Source organism: Trifolium pratense, linkage group LG3 (genome assembly GCF_020283565.1).
Source record: "Trifolium pratense cultivar HEN17-A07 linkage group LG3, ARS_RC_1.1, whole genome shotgun sequence".
NCBI lineage: Eukaryota > Viridiplantae > Streptophyta > Magnoliopsida > Fabales > Fabaceae > Trifolium > Trifolium pratense.
The window spans coordinates 28,187,982-28,208,908 of record NC_060061.1 but is presented as its reverse complement, the minus strand read 5'-3'; the positions used below and the strand labels follow the sequence as shown (position 1 = coordinate 28,208,908).

General features: G+C 34.5%; 2 protein-coding genes across 2 annotated transcripts; both read right to left on the bottom strand.

Annotated features, from left to right (window-relative positions):
• Positions 1-2,686: 2,686 nt before the first annotated feature.
• On the bottom strand, positions 2,687-6,268 carry LOC123917887 (zinc finger protein NUTCRACKER). Its single transcript, XM_045969769.1, has 3 exons — positions 5,638-6,268; positions 5,100-5,496; positions 2,687-3,754 (listed from the first exon to the last, which is right to left on the bottom strand). The coding sequence occupies exons 1-3, from the start codon at positions 5,759-5,761 to the stop codon at positions 2,839-2,841; spliced, it is 1,437 nt and encodes a 478-aa protein (XP_045825725.1). The 5' UTR covers positions 5,762-6,268; the 3' UTR covers positions 2,687-2,838.
• A 10,118-nt stretch (positions 6,269-16,386) lies between these two features.
• LOC123914895 lies at positions 16,387-18,848 on the bottom strand. Its single transcript, XM_045966055.1, has 4 exons — positions 18,587-18,848; positions 18,367-18,477; positions 16,901-18,312; positions 16,387-16,401 (listed from the first exon to the last, which is right to left on the bottom strand). The coding sequence occupies exons 1-4, from the start codon at positions 18,846-18,848 to the stop codon at positions 16,387-16,389; spliced, it is 1,800 nt and encodes a 599-aa protein (XP_045822011.1).
• Positions 18,849-20,927: the final 2,079 nt, after the last annotated feature.

The window sequence follows — 20,927 nt, the reverse complement described above, 5'->3', positions numbered from 1 at the left end:
CCATGTTATCCTCCTTAACCGAACTAATAAGAGGGGTTGCAATAATCTCGTCCACTATCCTACATGTAAACAAGTTACGAATCTTAGCTATATCCCACTCTTTATAATTCTCAAGTAACAAGTCTTTAACAACTAAATGATACACATATTCCACTTGAGGTGAGGACACCCAACGATCACCCTTTCCACGCAGCCATGGATCATACATAACATGGATTCTATCGCCACTACCAATCCGCCACCTACACTCACGTAAAAGAATTTGTCTAGCCTTCCAAATACTACGCCACACAAAGTTAGGATTATAACCCAAAGATGCTTCGAGTAACGATGAGCGTGGGAAATACCTTGCTTTAACTAGTTTAGCCGCCAACGAGTTCGGATTTTGAATGATGTTTCCATGCTTGTTTAGCCACCATAGCCATATTGAACGCTTCAAAATTACGAAAGCCTAAACCACCCTTCGCCTTAGGGCATGCAAGTCTGTCACAAGCTAACCAGTGGATCCCTTTATTGTTGTTACCTCCACCTCCCCACCAAAATTCATTCAACATTTTCTCGATATCGTCAATGAGTGAGGAAGGAAGGATAAACACACTCATAACATATGATGGGATGGCTTGAAGCACATATTTTATCATAACCTCCTTACCGGCCTTAGACAATGCTCTTCCCCTCCAAGAATTCATTTTCTTCCAGATACGATCCTTGATGTAAGAGAATATTGTTTTCTTACTCCATCATACCAAATATTTATTCATAATAAAAATTCAAAATTTATAATTTAATAAACACATTACTTCACTTTTTATATTTGTCAAATTCTTTCTAACTATAGTATGGACACTGCACCAATTAATTACTAATTAATCAATCTTTATTTTTTCTATGTAATATTATACTATAGTATATATATGTACTTAAAAAATCCCCGACGGAGAACCCACCATGTGTATCTCACAGATTCATCGACGAAGATTAGTCATTGCTAACGGTGGTGAAAACTTCGTACCAATATCACGATAATAATAAAAAAAATGGAGCCATGAAGAATTATGGAGTCATGAGAAAAGGTAATTTATTACCGCACTTTCCGTCGAGTGCATGAAAAGAAGAGGAAGTCATGATAAAAGGAAGAAAAATAGTGTGCCTCCTCGATCTTCTTAGGTCCATTTCTTATGCATGCATAAAATTTTAACCAAATCTTGTTGTACTACAAAGTAAGCTATATTGCAGGGTGAATGAAAAGGCCACATAATAAATTTACCCATTCCTACAAAATGGGTAGAGTAGCCGATCTGAGTTAGCAAAATCAAAATCATCCATTTATTTTTCATCATTGATGTTATAAAAAATATATAATTTATAATACTAGCAACTCAAAATACTTTAATTGCAAAAATACCCACTAAATTTTCATTCCTTCTTCTTCTACTTCATGTTTGCAGAGATTAGCTTCATTTTTTCTCAACTAAACTAAACAATTCTTCTTTTTTTCTTTAACTAATCCATATTGATCCATATTTGGGATGTGTTGGATAGCAAGTTGTTTGACCATTTTATTCTTTTTTTCTACATTAAATATATTTACACTAAAACTTGCTTACATGAAGTAGAAGAAGAAGGAATGAAAATTTAGTGGGTATTTTTGCAATTAAAGTATTTTGAGTTGTTAGTATTGTAAATTATATATTTTTTATAACATCAATGATGAAAAATAAATTGATGATTTTGATGTTGCCAACTCAGATGAGCTACTCTATCCATTTTGTGGTAGATAAGAATTTGCCTAGTCTAAAAGCCAATTTGTACTACAATGATGCTCTTTTTTTGTCACTTAAAAAAAATTCTCTTTTAATTAACAATAATGTTATGTAAACACAAATTTTAAACACAAAGTTGACAAATATACCATTTTACAATTTTTTAATCTGCTTCGATATGCGTGCACAGACTCAATTTATCTACTATGTCAAATACGTGTTTGGAAAACTGTGTTGAAATAACACAACTCTTTAATTAAGCCCAATTTGACAAAGACAACAAAACCACAACAGAAATGAAAGTAATTAATCAATAATGGAGTTCTCAAACTTGTCCTTTGCTTTGCCCCCACTACTCCACAATCACATTCTCTTTATAAAAAAATTAAAAATAAAGCCACCATTTTTAAAAGGGGTCAGCTTTCAGCATTCAAAAGAATAAGCATGGATCTCTCTTCTTTTCTTTAAGTCCTTCAATATTTTTCTAACAACAAACTTTTTAGCCTCCATCAGCCACTCAATTCCCACCTTTTCCTTCTTGCAAAGTTTTCAGATACTTAATAATTCTTTAATTTTCCTCTAACTTCAGTAATTCATTTCATCACCTTTTTCCTTTTATTGCTAATTAATTTTCCCTTTTCATGGAGAAAAAGGAGAAAAAAAGCGACAAACTCTCTCCCGTAAGAGATTCTTCGCATTTACGAATCAAAATATTGATGATCGATCATTCGATCAAGATCAGATGGTTCAGATTTAAACTTGACATTTTGAATTATAAAATTAAAATAAAAATCTACTTTTTTTTGGATCATCTTATAGGATCAATATCGGACGGTCATATCCTAAATAAATGAATGCATGAACATGATTGTAGATAATATGAATTTGAAAAAAAAAAGAAAAAGAAAGAGGATCATAATTCATAAGTAAATATTGGTCGGTCATAGGTCATATCCTGAATGCGTGAATGCAAGAACATGATTGTAGATAATATGAATTTGAAGATAAAAAAAAAAAGAAGAAAAGAGGATCATAATTCATAAGTAGATATATATACATGATAATGATGGTAAAATCAAATCCATCCATTGATTGATGAAGGGTGACAAATGGTTTGCACACCAACACCAAGAAAATCCCTAGTATGCCCTCCACCATTCTCATCACTTTGCACATGTCTACGTTTAGAAGGTTGCATTTGTGTAAAATCACATGCAGTGTTATGATCTTCCTCATTGGCAAGACTAATGAGTAATGAACTTGTTGTACCATGCATACCAGAATTACCACCAATGTTATTATTATTACTGCATTTCAAACCTAAACTTCCAAGGAATGATGTGTCACTTGAGGCTGATCCAATTTGAGCAGCTTTTTGTAACAAAGCTGTTGCTGACATGTTTGCTGATGATGTTTGATGTGATTGTATTTGATGTTGTGAGCTATACAATGGAGAAGAAATTTGTTGGCTTGTAACATCCTTAATATTAACATTAATGTTTCCTAGTGGAAGTGAAGTTGTAGTACTAGTAATTAATTCTTGATTGCAATTAGAGGAAAATTTATTACCAAAAACCCAATTAAGCTGATAATTATTTGAGTTTGGATTATCATATATTAATCCTCTTGATGATGTGTCATGTTGTTGTTGTTGTTGATGAATCTCATGCAAATTAGAATTTCCATTGGTGGTGACCATTGTTTCATGAGATGTTTGATTTTGATTCATCCAAAGGGAGAGTCCTCTAGTTTGATTGATTGATTCATGATGATGATGATCAGGAGGAGGAGTTGCAATTGGTTTGAAAATTGATGAAAAATGGTTTGACATCATGTTGGTAGGGATTAAGGATGTTGTTGTTCCCATTATGTTGTAATTACCAATGTTACCCCTTAATAATGAGTTGTTTATTTCTGATGCTGCACTTACTCTTGCTGTTTCTTCTGCTAATGCATCACAGAAGGCTCTATGAGTTATGAAACTGTCTCTCCTGCTTAACCAAAAATATTCACATACCATTAACAAATTGGCCCCTTAAAGACATTTTAGGTTTTACAATGGTTCCTTAAAGAAAAAAAAGGTCCGGATTGATCCCTTAAAAAAAAGCTCGGATTGGTCCCTTAAAGACATATATTTTTGTCATATTGGTCATTTCCGTTAAATTTTAACTCTAAATATAACAAAAAATTTCAATGGTTAAAATTTTAAAAATTAATAAGGTTTTTTGTGGACCACTTACACTTAATGATATCCACAATTCAGTCTACTAAAACTAACGTTTTTTTGTAAAAAATTGACGGAAAGGACCAATTGAGAAATAGATGTGTCTTTAAGGACCAATCCTGACCTTTTTTTCTTTAAGGAACCATTGTGAAACCTAAAATATCTTTAAGGGATCAAAAGACTAATTAAGTCAAATAAGTATTACTACTATTAATAATTACAATATAAGTTGAACTTAATGTACAAAAAAAAAAAGTTGAACTTAAGTGGATAATTAAGAACAAATCGTTCGGCATAATTCAAGTTTAAATTCTTAATGAAACAATCGTTTTGCTGTCTTGGACTGTGACACTATTCTATCACCTTAAATTTTATTTCTTAACAAAAAGAAAAACTTTATTTACTTCTTGAACGAATTCTGAGTTACGTTCTTCCGTCGAGAATCAGAAAGTGGGGACAAAATATTATGAGGTCAACAAAAGTCAAAATGGGAGTAACTAAGAAACATCTGTACGGCATGATGACTTGTACAAACAAGTCTATAGTGGTCTGTTATAAACTATATGGTGTGAAAATAAAACAAAATTAATATTCACATATATGGTGAGTGAGGTTAAATGAGATAATTCCAAACCATTAACTTTTGTCGTTTAGGGCAAATATCACTTCAAAAAGGCTTATAAAAAACTAGTGTACGGTTTAATTAATCTTTGATCAACTCTTTAATTTGTTTGAAGTAATTAACCTCATTCTCCTTTTACTCTCAAAAGCTAAAAAATGACAAAGAAAAAGATAAACTAACACACAACACATATTCAAGTTACCATATCACTTTTAAACTTGATCCATATATAAGACTTTTTTCATAAACCAATCCGTGTCTGACCAATGAAGCATAGACACAGATACAGACATCGAACATGACACGGATGCACCGATAATAATTTTAATAAAATGACATAAATAAGTGTAATAATAATTGTCGGTATCGTGTCAGTGTCCGATACAGGAAATCTGAGAGTGTCCGTGCTTCATTGTGCGTTACTAATCCCTCGAAATTCTTATATCAGATATTGAAGCAAAGTTTTTATGAGAAAAACATAGTTAGTTACCTTGAAAAGATAGTTCCACAGTCACATTTGTATTCTCTAGTACCACAGGTTTTTGAATGAGCTTTCCAATCTGACTGAACAGCATAACGTTTTGAGCACTTCTCACACTTCCACTTCTTTTCACCGTGCTTTCTACAAAAGTGCTTTTTTATCCCAGTTAAGTCACCAAGTGCCCTTGAAGGATCATGATGAACACAACTCTTCTCAGGACAAACATAAACTCTCTTCTTTATTTCTTTATTTGTTCTCTGCTTAAGCTTCCATGGAAGATTATGTCCGCGTCTATGGAGTTGTAAGTTTTGATCTCTTTGAAAACCTTTCCCACATGTTTCACACAAGAATCTGTTTGTAGCCATAAGAGTCTTTGGTGATAAAGCTATAACTTCTGCTTCAGGATCTGTGCAAATTAAATATAAAAAAGAAAATCATTGTTTCTTTTTACTAATAAAAAGTAAATTAACTTTGAATATACCTATATATATATAATCAAAAGTTGAAGAGAATTATAAATAGAAGGAAAAATAAAATAATAACATGCCTGGATTTCCTGGGAGGTTTCTTTTTCTCTTCAAAGTAGGAGGATTATTAGAAGCACTAGTTGTTGGATTTTGAGGGAAATTATTACCATTTGTGATTTCTACTTCATCCATCTTTTTTAGCATCTTAAGATTAATGTTTGTTTCTTTGATTCAAGTTTAGAATAAGAAACTAACAAAAGAGTACTTAAGTAGTGTGATTATGTGATGAAAATTTAATGTTTGAAATTAAGTGAAAATAAAACTTAGGCTTAGAGAATATGGGAAGATATGTTAGGCTTGTTAGTTATATATGGCTTCAACCCTAAACAAGAGGAAGTCATGATATATGCAACAAGATGGGATCTCTTTCTTTCTCTCTCTCTCTCTCTCTCTCTCTCTCTCTCTCTCTCTCTCTCTTTCTCTCTCTCTCTCTCTCTCTCTCTCTCTCTCTCTCTCTCTCTCTCTTGATATGAATAATGTTTTATTTTATATTTGATTTAATAATTAACTACTTTTGAGGTAGAATAAAAAAATGGAAGATGCTGTTGGAGGCGGTGAAAAGTTAAAGGAGAAAGAGAGAGATAAAGGAGGAGGGACTGGGAGGGAGAGGGGAGGTGAAGAAGCAAAGGTGTATGATGACACATATGATGAGGTTGGAAGAAAGTTCATCTCCATTTGGAATGATTATCCCATAATTTCTTCTTGCTTTCTCTTTTCTTAGTTTTTTAATCCTTTCTAACCCAATAACCTTTTCTATATTTTTCTTTTTATAGTTTTATATAGTATTTATTAAATAGTAAGGAACTCCACTATACATGTCTTTCAAATCAAATGTACATATTTGTGTAGGTATATATGTATGTATTCTATTTCTTTTTTGGTAGGTGCATGTCTCTTCAATCTTTTATATCTTCTCTCCCTCGCAAATTTTGTTAGGATGATAATTTGACTCATATTTAGTGGGCACCCGCAAAAATTACTCATAACGGGTAGAGTAAAAACCCGTATTTTGGGTACGGGCACGAGTATGGGTAATTACTCGCAAAAATGAATGGGTATGGGTGCAGATACGGATACCTTAGTACCCACCCCGCCCTCATACCCACATAATGTATATATATTTATTTTATATATATTTTTATATAATAAGATATGTATATCAATTTAAAAAAATACAACAACTATTACTATTACATATTTTCAATAAAAATGTTTATTTATAATATAATACAAACACAATGTGAATATGTTAACAAAAAAATGAACTTTAACATGAGATTGGTAAAGTTTTTGTTTATAAATTTCATGAGTCGACATTAAAACCTTTAAAAAAATTAATTATATTAAAACGTTATGATATTTTATAATCGATCAATTTTTTTTTTAGCAAAAATGCGGGTAACGGGTACGGGTATGGATACTTAGGTATACCCATAGAGTATGAGGACGGGGACAAAAGTTGTTACCCACGCGGGTATGAGGATGGGTACGAATATTTTTTCAAACTGCGGGTATGGAGATGAGTACTATAGTATCCTAGCAATACCCTACCCATCGCCATCCTAAACTTTGTTTCTAAACTTTGTTTCACAATAGTTTTCTTTGGTGTATGTGTCCATTTAATTTGAACTAAGAATAAGAAAAGTTGGGTATTTAGGTACTAATTTTGTTAACAAATTTTTTTTACTAATTTTGTATGATTAATTACTACTGTATAGGGCCGGTTTTGGGCCAGGGCAAGCAGGGACCGAGCCCAGGGCCTCCAAAAAACTGGGGCCTCAATTTTTTTTTGGGCCCATCATGTTAAAATCTGTTAAGTATCTATGCGGAGGTTTTGTTTATACGAGATAAAGATAGCACAGTTGGTTTGGTGCGCGCCCATTTATATGTTGAACTCCCAGCTATGCATCTTTTGGTTGGAATTCTTTTGTTTGTTTTATTTAATTAGATTAGGTTTTAATTTTCAACAAATGATAATCAATACCACCATAAAAATTATAAATCAAACAAATTCAAAAATGATTTCCTTTTACATAATGATGATCTTTTATATAAATAAAATAACTTTATAACTCATAAATAATTTTACTACTTTATTTATATTTAAAAAACTACATTTTGTTATTTTCTTTGAAAATAAAGAATTAATTTATAAAATTAAATTGTAATTTTTATTAAAAAACACTATCAATTTCTATTAAATCATCAAACACTATCAATTTTGTTATTCATTTTATTTGTTGTGTAAATGTTAATTTTATTTATTAATTATCTCTTAATTTTTTAGTTACACTATCAATTTTATTTGTTAATCAATTTCAATGTTGCGGAATATTTATGACATTTTTTTTATGTTAGTTACACAAATAAATAATTATTTTTGATGTGTTAACATTATTTACAATTTAAATAAATAATGTTTTGTTAAAAAAAAATACATTTTTTATTAGGGGTCCATTTTAGTATTTGCCCTGGACCTCAAAAATCTCGGAACCGGCTCTGCTACTGTATATAGTTTTAAATTGCACTTTGCGATTGTGATTTTTGATATCACAAGCAAATAAATGTTGTCGTTGTTTAACTCTGAATGCAAGTCAATATGCTAATCGATCCAAATTGCGAATATCTCTAAAATGCTTATGTTATTGACATAATTTTAAATTGCTGACCACATTATTAAATTATCTAATAATGTGGTCAAAACATTAATGTGGTTGTTGTTTTTTCCGCAATTGCACCGATTTGCAACACAATACACACACAAATTTGCATTGAAATGGCAACATTGAGCCGCATCAAGCTATATAATATTTCCGAGCACACATTATATTTCTTTTTTGGTTGAAATCTCCCAATTTCTTTTTATCGTACTTGACGATATTTCAAAGAGCTAATAAGCTAGATTTGTTCTTCTTAAAATAAATAACAATAACTGGTATTAAAGTAAAAAAAAATATGATCCTGCAATATTTAACACAATGCTATTTGCAAATTTGACCTCAATTCAAAATCTTCTTTGTTGCACGTCTAATTACTTGTGGACCACAACTTAAAACCATGACATACGCCGAGACGGTTGGCACAAGTTATATTAGTAAATTGTTGTTCACTTTGGTGTTATAGTACATGTATAGGGTTACCCAATCATATGCCTATGTTCAACGGCTGACGACGACATGGAGTATTTGGCGTACGCGTAATAATATTATTTTTAGAGGAGACTGTGTCAACATATCATCTTTAGTGGAGCAAATTGTTTATTTTTCTTGGTTTTGGTTTATAGGCCGAACAGGGAACAATGTTAATTTAGTTTTTTCTGAATGACGTAATAATCCTTTAGATTGTTTTCAACGCATCTAAAGTGATCTATTCTGAATTGTAAGAGTTGAGTATTCCTTGTACTCCTTATAATTTACTTTTTACTTATAAAAAAAAAAACAAACTGGTGACTGAAATTTGGGTGATAGGGAAGGACCCTCATGGCTAAAGCCATTTGAATCAAAGCAAGTGCTGTTTTCGTACTAAAGAGAAAATCATTATGTCTCATGTGTGAGTGTGACTGGAAAGAGCAGCCAACCCAATCACAAGCACCTTCTTTAATGTTCATGTTCCACAAAAGGCAAATATTGTGTCTTTTGAACCTAGAGTCAAAGTAAAAGTGCATGTCATTTCTCAAAGATGATTCATTGACATAGATATATACCAATTAAAAAGAAATGCTAAGCTTGTAATCTGAAGTGCAGTTGAGAGGTAATTAAATATAATCTAGCTAGTCAAAAATTATTTCAGCAAAGATTTGAGAATTGATCACATTATTTAAAAATCTGATATGATTTTTTTTTTCACCATCAATATCTGATCCACTAGACCGTCTAATTTGGTTGGGAGGTTAGTTCTGACATTGACTGGTTCAAGCCCTTCTAGATTGCAGTTGCGGGGGATTGAACTGTGATTCTTCCTACCAATTTTAATGTCAATCACCACCGGGTCAACTAAGGATTAATAAATCCGTTATGAATTTAAGCTCATATATAGTTGAGTCCAACGAGTTTTTTTTTTGTAATTAAAATTGATGTTACTTGTGCCCTAACTGGGAATATTGAAATGAAAGAGATCTAACATGGCCCTGTATTTGTTAGGCCTTTATTGTGGTGCTACGGTGTTTGTTCTATTTTTCTAGTGGCTTTGTCTTGTGGTTTTGGGCATAGGTAGTGAATTGTTACATTTTGTTTTCTCGTCCATGCTAGCTAGTGCAGTGGTGTGTATTAATTTCTCTGCTTATATTCGAATATGTCTCGTGTTTGGATATAGCTTATTTCAACAAAAAAAAAAAGTGATTATAAGTAGCAAGCATATCATATCCGACGGCTAGCTACCTGTTAAAATTAATTTGAAATGTTGTGAGAAAAAACAAGCATGCACGTGTGTCCATATGCGTACTCACCAAACTGTCAAGGATGGTAAAATCCAAAAGAAACGACGAAATAACACATAAAAGGGAATAATCGTCCATATGACAACTTGACAATGTCTTTCAATAGTTTTTCTAGCAATTTTTATATATGCAATGCATCATCAAATCAAAATAATTAACACTTGTTTAATTTCTTATTTTTGTTGTTATTCTATCATCAATCAATTAATTAATACTAGTTATATTGTAGTTTACCATTTATTATAGTTACTATATTCACATCGTTGTAGTGATGTAACCAATTAATTAGTAATTTCTTAAGACGAGAATTGAAGGTTGCAAGACCTAGAATAGATTCAATTTTTTAGCATGTAGTGAACCTTATAAATTAATTACCTCTCCTTAATACTTATATCAATTTTTAGATGCTAGATTTTTTACTTTATAGCTTTTTTCTCAACATCTTTAACGTACACTTTCTTTTACTTTATAAAAGATTTAACTAACTTAGTTCGTTGGAAATATGTTTAACCTGTCGACTATCTATAGAACCGATTAATTACCTCTATTTTATTCAATTTATTCAGGCATAATTAAACTATAGCAAGATTATCAGAAGTGAAACAAGAGTTTGTGGGGTATGTATGAAGGGTTACAGAATATTTGGAGTTTGGGATATGAAATGTGGAAATAATGATAGTCTCTTGCTTGTGTGTTTGAGTAATTAGAAGTATCTTGCTTGTGTGGAGAGTTGTGTGCACAGGGTAAAATCTAATAAAAAAAAAAAGTAATGATAGTTTCTTTTAATATATAATTAATATTAATATTTTTTCTATATAAGCTTAAAATCTAATTGAAAAAAGTAAGCTTAGATTGAACCACATATGACATATCATATATAATAATTAAAAAAATAATTAATATGACTTATAAATCTGATAAAAAAAAACATTACGAATAAAAAAAAGTACCAAATTTATAAATTTAACAGGGCACTCAAAATATCAAGAACGACCCTGCTTGTGTGCTTGAACATTTGCAATCTTGAGTGTAATAGTAGAAAATGCAAAGGGACTAAACTACTACCGGTTTGTGAGATGAACCAATATAAAATTGTTCTCTCTCTCTTTTCTCTTTTTGTGTTTGATTTATCTGCTACAAACTCTTTTGAAAAAATCTGGTCATATTCTACTACTCTTTGTTCAGAATCTAACTTGTGTTAAAACACTTAGTGTATGTTTGGTTTCAATTCTGGAGCATCCAGAATTGATTCTGGACGTGTAGAATTGATTCTGACTTGTTTGGTTTCTCAAAAGTAGAATTGATTCTGCCTCCAGAATTGATTCTACTTGAAGCTAGAAATCGTAGCTTCTGATTCTAGAATTGATTTTTACACTCAAATTTTTTGTTCAACTCACTTTTTCATGAATATATCCAAACATAAACCACTTCAGCTTAAAATCAATTTTGGTCAGAATCAATTTTACAGAATCAATTCTGCCAAAATCAATTCTCTCCGCCGCTGAACCAAACACACGCTTAGATTTTAGAAAAAGCCAACACAATTTAACTCTCCTTCTTGTAATTTTCTCACCTTGAGTAGTAAGCCTATTACCAACCTTTTTAACCACCCCCTCTAAAAATCAATCAGAAATAGCATCCACAGGACCCCCTAGTAAAGACACATTCCTCCACCACATAGATGTCATCCTGAAATCCGCCCCAATCCTCCCTCCAAGATGACGGGAGGGAAAAAGTGGACCATATCTCGCCAAAAGAATATCTCTCCAATGACCTACTTACCATGTAATGATAGATTAACAGCTCGGAGATCTCTAATCCCAAGTCTTCCTTCAGTCTTTGCCTTACAAACTTTTGTCCAGCTAACCTAAGCAATCTTTTCGACACACTTTGCTAGCCTCCCCCCACCACAAAAATTTCCTTTGCAACTAGACTATTTTTTCAAACTTTAACACGCCATTTCATTAAGGAGAGATAGAAGATAGGTATGAAATTAATTAAGGATCAAATTCAGCAGGATCGTCCTACCTCCAAGACTAACATAGCGAATTCTCCAAACACCCGTTGTTAGGCCAAACTAGTCAAGAAAGACCGTCAAATAGCTTTTCTTCTCATGATAATTTTCCCTTTTAATATGCTTAGCAAGTCCCTCAAAAATACTATTTAGCATAACTCTAAATGTTGTAAATAAATAGTAAATATTCTATTATTAGGAGTAATCTTCTATTAGTAATTTGTATTCGGCCCATGAGCCCATTAGGTTAGAATAGCTTATATAAACACATTAGTGATTGTAAATTATTTATAACTTGAAATATAATAATATATTCAGTTTTCACATGGCATCAGAGCTCTCGTTCTTTGAGGGCCTTGCTTCTGCATAAACCCTAGCCGCCTTCATTGCGGTCATAAACCCTAACTGCCTTCATTGCAGGATTAGGATTTGTTACTACTGCCTTTATTGCAGTTTCAGCAAACAGTTGCGAAATCACTGTTCATGTGGTACTGTTCATCCACGACCCTGTTCACACGCGTACTGTTCATAGCAGTACTGTTCCTGCGTCACTGTTCATTCAAAAAAAAAAAACTTGGATTTTTTTTTTTGCTATTTTGTTCTCCTTATTAAGACAATCACATGACATCGGTCAATATGTCAAAAAAAGGATTTGTTCTACTCAACCAAGATGAAATAAAGATGTTGAAATCTTTTCTTAGTGAATTGGAGACACCAACAACGGAAGGATATTCAGGTATGTTTCCGTTTCCACTTTCTCTTGGTAAGTCTCAATTTTCTGTTGGATTTAATGCTTCGGATAAACCCTATAACCAATATTGGATACTGGATTCTGGAGCCACCGACCATATGACACCCTTACCCACACAATTTTCCACTTATTCACCTTGTCTCAGTAACAAGAAAATATCCACAGCAGATGGTACCCTTTTAACTGTAGCAGGTCAATGAGATATCCAAATAAGTCCATCTATAATCCTACGAAATGTCCTTCACATTCCCAAATTGTCTACTAGCCTAATTTCCATACAAAAACTCACCAAAAACCTATCATGTAATGCTATTTTTTATGACAATGCTTGTGTTTTTCAAGATAAGCATTCGGGGAGGACAATTGGAAATGCGAGAGAATAGAATGGTCTTTATTACTTGGATAACCAAAATCTCCCCCCAAATTCACTCAACAACAACAACTCACTTTTTTCGGAATCAATTAAGACCAACAGGGAGAGGGTCTTTCTATACCACCGTCGCCTTGGTCATCCTTCATTTAGAGTCATGAAACAAATATTTCCTTCCTTTTTTAAAAATTTAGATGTTGAGAGTCTTTGTTGTGAGGTGTGTCAACTTGCTAAACACAAACGTGCCTCTTTTCCGATCAGTAACAAAGTGAGTACTTCTCCATTTTATTTAATTCATACTGATGTGTGGGGTCCTTCTAATGTTCTAAATATATCGGGTGCTCGATGGTTTGTAACATTCATCGATGATTGCACTCGGGTTACATGGGTCTACTTACTAAGACAAAAGTCCGAGGTTACCTCTGTGTTTCTACATTTCTTCTCATTGGTAAAAAATCAGTTTGGAGTGAGTATTAAGAGGGTCAGGTCTGATAATGCCAAAGATTACTTCAATCAAGGACTTAATTCCTTTTGTCAAAAAGAGGGTATTATTCATGAGTCCTCTTGTGTCAAAACACCCCAACAAAATGGGATTGCTGAGAGAAAAAACAGGCATTTGTTAGATCAAACACGTGCTATATTATTCCAAAATAAGGTTCCCAAGAAGTATTGGGGAGAGGCGGTTTTAACCGCATCGTATCTCATAAATCGTTTACCTTCTAGTGTCCTTGCCTCTAAAACTCCTATGGAGGTTCTATCCTCATTTTATCCTGATGTGTCCACCTCTTGTAATCTCATTCCTAGAATATTTGGGTGTAAGTCGTTCGTCCATATCCATAGTGATGGTAGAGGGAAACTTGATCCTAGAGCCTTAAAGTGTGTCTTTATAGGGTATTCTTCCACCCAAAAGGGTTACAAATGTTATCATCCACCGTCTAATAAATTCTTTGTCTCTCGAGATGTCACCTTTCATGAACAAGAAAGTTACTTCGCTCAAACTCATCTTCACGGGGAGAGCACAAGTAAGGAAGATGAGTCTCTTATACTTCCTGACCTTAATCTCGGACCAGAAGTTGAGGCTGAAACTAGAAGTGACAATGTTGAGACTGAAATTGATCCTAAAAATGTTGAAACTAGAGGTGACAATGTTGAGACTGAAATTGATTCCGAAAAAGATGGAAATGTTGGTGTTGATGTAAGATATGGGAAGAATTTAGTATACACAAGGAAAAAGAATATCATTCCTGAATCTACTCATATCCATGAATCCAATCCAACATTACATGAAGAAACTTTCCTTGACCCTTCAAAATCTAGTGATTCAATTTCCGAATTTTCTCCTATTCAGGTACCAGAGTCTAGCTCAACCTTACAAGAACCCAACCCGATAAAACATAAAAAACCAAAATCAAGAGAAGTAACACCAATACACTCTAAAGACTCGCATCTCCCAATTGCCCATAGGAAAGAAACTAGAACATGCACCAACAAGCCACTTTACCCTCTATCCAATTACTTATGCTTTGAACAATTATCAACTACCCATAAAGCCTTCCTCACAAGTCTAAACACTACCACAATACCTACTTCATTGTCTGAGGCATTGTCTGACAGGAAATGGAAACAAGCCATGAATTTGGAAATGGAGGCACTTGATAAGAACAATACTTGGGAATTGGTCTCTCTACCAAATGGAAAGAAACCTGTAGGGGGCAAATGGGTATACACTGTAAAATACAAGGCTGATGGATCTGTAATTCCTGGCACACAGTAGACAGGTGTTGATCAAGGTGTATCAACACTTGTCTGTAGTAGACTGATGTTGCTACAGGTGCACCAACGTACTTGTCTATAAACAGAACACATAACATAAAACAAGAGTTGTTAACCCAGTTCAGCCTAACAGCCTACTCTAGGGGATACCAATCCAGGAATGAAGTCCACTATCAGCAGTATTACTTCGAAGCTAAACTCACCCGTTTACAACTTCTCACTTAATCACTACCCAATGACAGTTCTACCTAGGAACTCCTAGATATGAGACCCCGTCCCAATTCCCACCTTAACAACACACTCAGCGTTGTTATAAACTTCAACGATTACAAAATGTGGAGACACACTCCTATGAAACTAGGATTCACTCTTGCTTAAAAGCTTGCGAGCAAATCATACAACACACTAGAACAATCTCCGTACTTCAAAGCTTAGGAGAAGTTCACACTTACAACTCAATAACACTCAGGTCCTAAGCTTGCATCAATGAGATACAAGAAAGGCTCACAATTAACACTCTAAAATCCCTAAGACACACGCTTTGTAAGAACACGATTTTAGATACTTGAAACCATATGCTTGCCTTCGTATTTATAGTAGTAGAACGACTTGGGCTTCAAGACAAAATTAGGGCTTCTAGAATTGCGGCAACAGCTGATATATTTTTGAAAATAATAATTATATTTTTGAATCACAAAAATATATTTTCTAAAAATATAATTCTTTTAGAAAATATAACTAGGGTTTGACTGCCTCCTGAAACATGTTAAACATGTGCGCCTTACTCTGTAAGAAACCTTGAAACAATTCTTCAATCAAATCTTCGAAAGATTGAGTAGAAAATAAAAACCCGCTAGCTGGCGCGCACAGTCAGACGGACAGGTGTTGTTCCAATGTGTACCCACATCTGTCTCAACACTTGGCGTAAGCACATATGTCTCAACACTTGGCTAAAAGATGTTTTTGCAAAATGTAGCCAACATACAAAAACCCAACAATCTCCCCCTTTGGCAAATTTTGGCTAAAACAATATTAGACCAGTATTAAGAGAGATACAGTATTACCTTTCCTTCGAGTCAACATGATCACACAACTAGGAAAGAAAGTAACACATAATAAAACTACTTCCAAGAGAGGTAAGTAGCATCAGAGGCAATGCAACAGCGGAATAAAACACAACTAGCCTCATGGAACAACACAAGGGAGAAATAAACTCCCATAGTGGATGCCAAGAAATAGGAGAAATAAACTCCTAATAGTTAAAGCACATCCATTCATCATAAGAACATCAGGGAAAAAATAAATTCATAACCACCTGAGAAAAATAAATTCTCAGTCACAGTGGATAGTAGATTCATTAGTCAGATGCCATCACACTTGGCACAACACTTGTCATCAAACACATTCAGGCGATCAAGAGATATTATCACTCATACTCCTCCTGAATACATGCATTATCATTAGATAGAGAAAGAATAATTCACTACTCCCCCTCAACACATTCATATTACTCACACTCCCCCTCAATACGAGCATACGAACAGCACAGAAACAGTCACCAGATGTTAGAACATCTGTCCACACACTTGTCACACACACACTACTCCCACTTTTTAGCCATAATTTTGACAAACATGATGCATATCAAAACACAGAGTAGCAGACAAGAGAAATATCAGAGTGCACATATTACAGACCATAATGCACACACAGGTGCTAGGAATCCAAAAGCAACAAAAGGGAAATACCAAAAGTACATCAGAAAACATGAGAAGAAAAACATGAGAAAACATCAGAAATCAGATTGAAGAACTTTCATCAGAGTCCTCCACCATATCCTCAGTACCATCATCAGAGCCACTAGTTTCAGCACCTTCTTGTCCATCAGGCTCACCCTCAGCAGTCTCAGCAGCTTCCTCAGCCTTGAGAGCCTCAATCACACGATCTATCTTCAATTTTCTGGCCTTAAGTGCTCTGCTAGTCTCAGTCAAATCAGCAATCATCTGCTTCCTAGAGAGGACCCCTGCCTGGACAGATGGGCCAACACCTGCTGCAACATTTGTCCCTGTAAGCAGCCTTTGTTCAATAGTCAGCTTCCCTTTTCTTTTACAAGGAACATCAGTGCTCCTTAGAATATTTGGATGTTGCTCAAGAATGACATTACACAGCAGAGTGGGAAAGGCTATTGGCTTCTCAACAGCATAAGTCACAGCATGGCTTAAAGTTTCATGAAAGAAATAAGTGCCATAGTCAAATTTTGCCTTAGTACTCACAGCATAAATGAACTTTCCCAATCCTCTTACCACATCACCTGAGTGGGTTGTAGGCACCCAATTGTGTGCAGCAACCCTATTTAGAATGGCATAAAAGGGAGAGAGAGAAGTTGCAGCCAACTTAGCTTTGCTAGGGCAAACCTTTATCTTGCCACCTGTGATTACTTTACAAACCTCATTGTCTGTAACCTTCAAATCAGCCACCTCTTCAGTATTCCTTTGCAGGTATTGATTAATAACAGTTGGTGAGAATTTAACACATTTCCCACGAACAAAAACCTGCCTATACTCAGGACTTGTTGGATCATCACAATTTTCAGCCACATTTATCAAAAATTCTTTGACAAGCCTGTCATAGCACTTGTCCAGCCCACAGACAGTCTTTATTAAACCTGCATATTCAATAGCATCAACAATATTTTGGCATTGAAGGATATCTTCCTTGAGATTCCTTTCTAGAGCCAACCTCCTGGGATAAACAAATTTCCACCTAGCAGATTCATTCTCCAGATGGAATGACACATTATCTAAAGGAGCATAGGGAACAGACTGAGGAACCTTATTTCTTCCTATACTCTTCCTGGATGTGCTGCTAGATGCAGCAACATCTGTCTCTGGCTCAAACTCAGAGTCACTAGTAGGTGGGGCTTTCCTTTTCTTGACCTTTTGCTTCTCCTCATTTCTAGGAATCACCTTACTCACAGGTTTTGGAGGACCATACAAGGGCTTTTTACCAGTACCTTTTGCAGACCTTGTTGGTTTAGGTGTTTGGACAGGTGTGATGGCAGTTTCCACACCTTTACCAGCCCTGCTCCTAGTTCTTCTAGCTACACTAGCTTCAAAATTTGTTGGATGAGACTTATCACTTGCAGTTGTCTCATTCATAATCACAACATCAGGATCTTCATTAACATCCTTATCAGCAAACATCTCTTCATTAGCAAACTTAGGTTTAGGACTCTCATCAGACTCAGAGTAGTCCACAAGATTATCTGGTGCCAAAGATGTGGTAACATCTGGCACAACATTTGGCTCAGCGTCAGGTGTCACAACACTTGACGCAACATGAGTCTCAGGACCTGTTTTCTTGAGAGACTCAGCAGCAACAACATCATTGGTCTCAGTGGAAGCACCAATATTAACATCAACAACAATAGGGGGATTAGGAACACTTTTCCCCAAATTTTCAGACATAGCAGGGTTCTCTACACCTAGGGTTTCAACAGAATTGGGAACATCAAGACCTAGATTAAGAGAATTCTTACCACAGATGCGTCAACATCTTCCACTGCAAGATTAATGACAGGAGTAGCAACACCACTCGATGGAAGTGGATCAACATGCAGTTCAGACATTGTAAAACTCCTCCTCGATTCAGATTTCGATTTCTTGCTCTTTTCTTCGTTTTCTTAATCGAAGCAGAGGGAGATGAAGAGTTGAGGCTTACTTGCGATGTCTTCTCCTTCTTCGAAGTTCTCTTCACCTTTTTAGCAGGACTTATAGGTGGTATACTTGAAATAGGAATGGCGTTGACAACAATAGAATCCATACCCATGGCAGACTGAGATCGAGTAGCTTCGTCGTTAATTGGAGTGGATTTAGCAGAATCAGACATGGTGAGTATAATGAAGTAAAATTTGTGGTTGATAAGAATGAAAGTTGAGCGATTTCTGAGAAAGTAAGAAGTTGAGTTGGTTTTCGTGAAGGAAGGAGGAATGTGAGAGGTTTGCGTGATGATGAGTTGGTTATGAAGGGAAAATAATAACTCCCCTAAGTTAGCGTGCACAAAAAGTGGGAGAGAGAAATCAACTGCTGCACGCTCTTCATGCAGTAACTGCTATTGATTTTCAAATAGGCAAATTCCTAATTTGCCCCTTAATTTTTCAAATTGACTTGCGTCCAAAGCCTTTGTAAAAATGTCTGCTAACTGTTCTTCAGATGCAATGTGTTCAAGTGTGACAATTTTTTCTTCCACAAGCTCTCTTATAAAATGATGTCGTATATCAATGTGCTTAGTCCTACTATGCTGAATAGGATTTTTAGAAATATTTATGGCACTCAGATTATCACAGTAAAGTGTCATGACATCTTGCTCAACACTGTGCTCCTTTGATCGGGATATTTATCAACTTAACTGCAAGTATACAGTCGTGTCGTGTAGTTTTAAAAGATTATCGAACCCAAAGGACCAATAATCAACCTACCGTTATCTAGTGTTGCTTTGTAAATCTAAGGCTAATGATTTAAAGGGTTTTGATTAATTGAATAATTAAAATAAGAGAAATAAATATTTTTTAGATTTTTAATATGTAAATAAAATATTGCTAGGACGTGCTATTAGTTGCTTCAGAGGGTTCAATGCTTAATTCGTGCTAGACAAACTGTAAAATCTTCGAAACTATATTGTTTTAAAAACACTAATCTCAGCTCTCGCAAATCTTGACTAGTATTATAAATTATAAAGGTGATGCTTAACTCTCATTCTCGCATCCGCTAATAAAATACTCTTTGAAAAGCAATATAATTTAATTAACTCTAATCCCAACTCTCGTTGCGAATCAGAGTTAATGTTCAGTTTTTACTATCTAGTAGAAATCTCACGCTCTCGCTCTATTGATTTTTACTTTAATTAATTCTCACTCTCGTGACGAATTATAATCAACGTTTAATTAAAAACTGCTTAAGAAAATAAAACAGTCGCCAGTTTTCAAGAATTATATTTGATTTAAAAACACTAATCTCAGCTCTCGCAAATCTTGACTAGCGTTATACTTAGATAAAATAAATGCTCTGCTCTCACGCGCTCACTTACCTATATAAGTACCTTTGAAAATCAATATAAAACTCATCAATCCTAAATAGCTCTCGCGGACTTTAGAACTAACGGTCAGTTTTAAAAATTCGACCCTAAACCTCAACTCTCGTCAATGTTGGTTTATTGCCTTTAAAACAATCCTCACTCTCGTGACAAATTGTTTGAAAACGTATTTATTTAAAACTGGTGGTTGAAAACTATTAAGCACGAATTAACTACCGAACCCCTATTAGCTACTAACTACACATCCTAGCAACACTAAATTTAGCTAGACATAACTAAAACTAAAGACATAAAATAAATAAATAAATAAAAATAAAGACATTAAATAAAAACAGAAAAATAAAATAAATAAAATAAACATAAAAATAAAGAAAATAAAATAAAATAAAGAACCTGAATTAATAAAAGAAATCTTGAGTACGGACACCGACAGCGCAACAACAGGAAATAAAAATATTAAACTAAGAGAAGAAACCAAGAATTAAATCTTAGTCTCAATTCTCTTCCTCAACTGTTACCAGTTGGTGTGTGTTTTACAAGTGGAGAAAGGACACATATTTATAGTAGTAGCTAGGGGACAAAAATACTGAAACAGGCGATGTGGGACTTAAGCTGTGTGGCGAAAGCCACACGATTTGACTTTAAGTGGACGACCAGGATTAATGAAGTGGCGACCGCCACTTTGGGCCAGCTGGTGAGCGCCATCCTTGGCAGGCTGGTGAGCGGCATTGCCTTGCTGCTTGTGGGCTGGGCTGCGTGACTTGATGGGCTGCACATGTGTGGCCCAATTGGCTGCACATGTGTGGCCTTTTTGTCCTCTTTTGCTCCTTTTCGGTCCGTTTTCGCTCCTTTCTTCAACTCGTACACTTTTTATCT

Bases quoted from the DNA above. Each gene is read 5' to 3' on its own strand.
- LOC123917887 (XM_045969769.1), bottom strand. From the start codon at position 5,761: ATGCTAAAAAAGATGGATGAAGTAGAAATCACAAATGGTAATAATTTC. The intron at 5,497-5,637 runs GCATGTTATTAT...TAATTTGCACAG, and splicing joins AAACCTCCCAGGAAATCCAG to ATCCTGAAGCAGAAGTTATA. The intron at 3,755-5,099 runs GTAACTAACTAT...TTGGTTAAGCAG, and splicing joins TGTGGAACTATCTTTTCAAG to GAGAGACAGTTTCATAACTC.
- LOC123914895 (XM_045966055.1), bottom strand. From the start codon at position 18,848: ATGTCTGATTCTGCTAAATCCACTCCAATTAACGACGAAGCTACTCGA. The intron at 18,478-18,586 runs GTCTGAACTGCA...CTCTTAATCTAG, and splicing joins TCGAGGAGGAGTTTTACAAT to GTCTTGATGTTCCCAATTCT. The intron at 18,313-18,366 runs GTGCTTCCACTG...TCAAGAAAACAG, and splicing joins TGTTGTTGATGTTAATATTG to GTCCTGAGACTCATGTTGCG.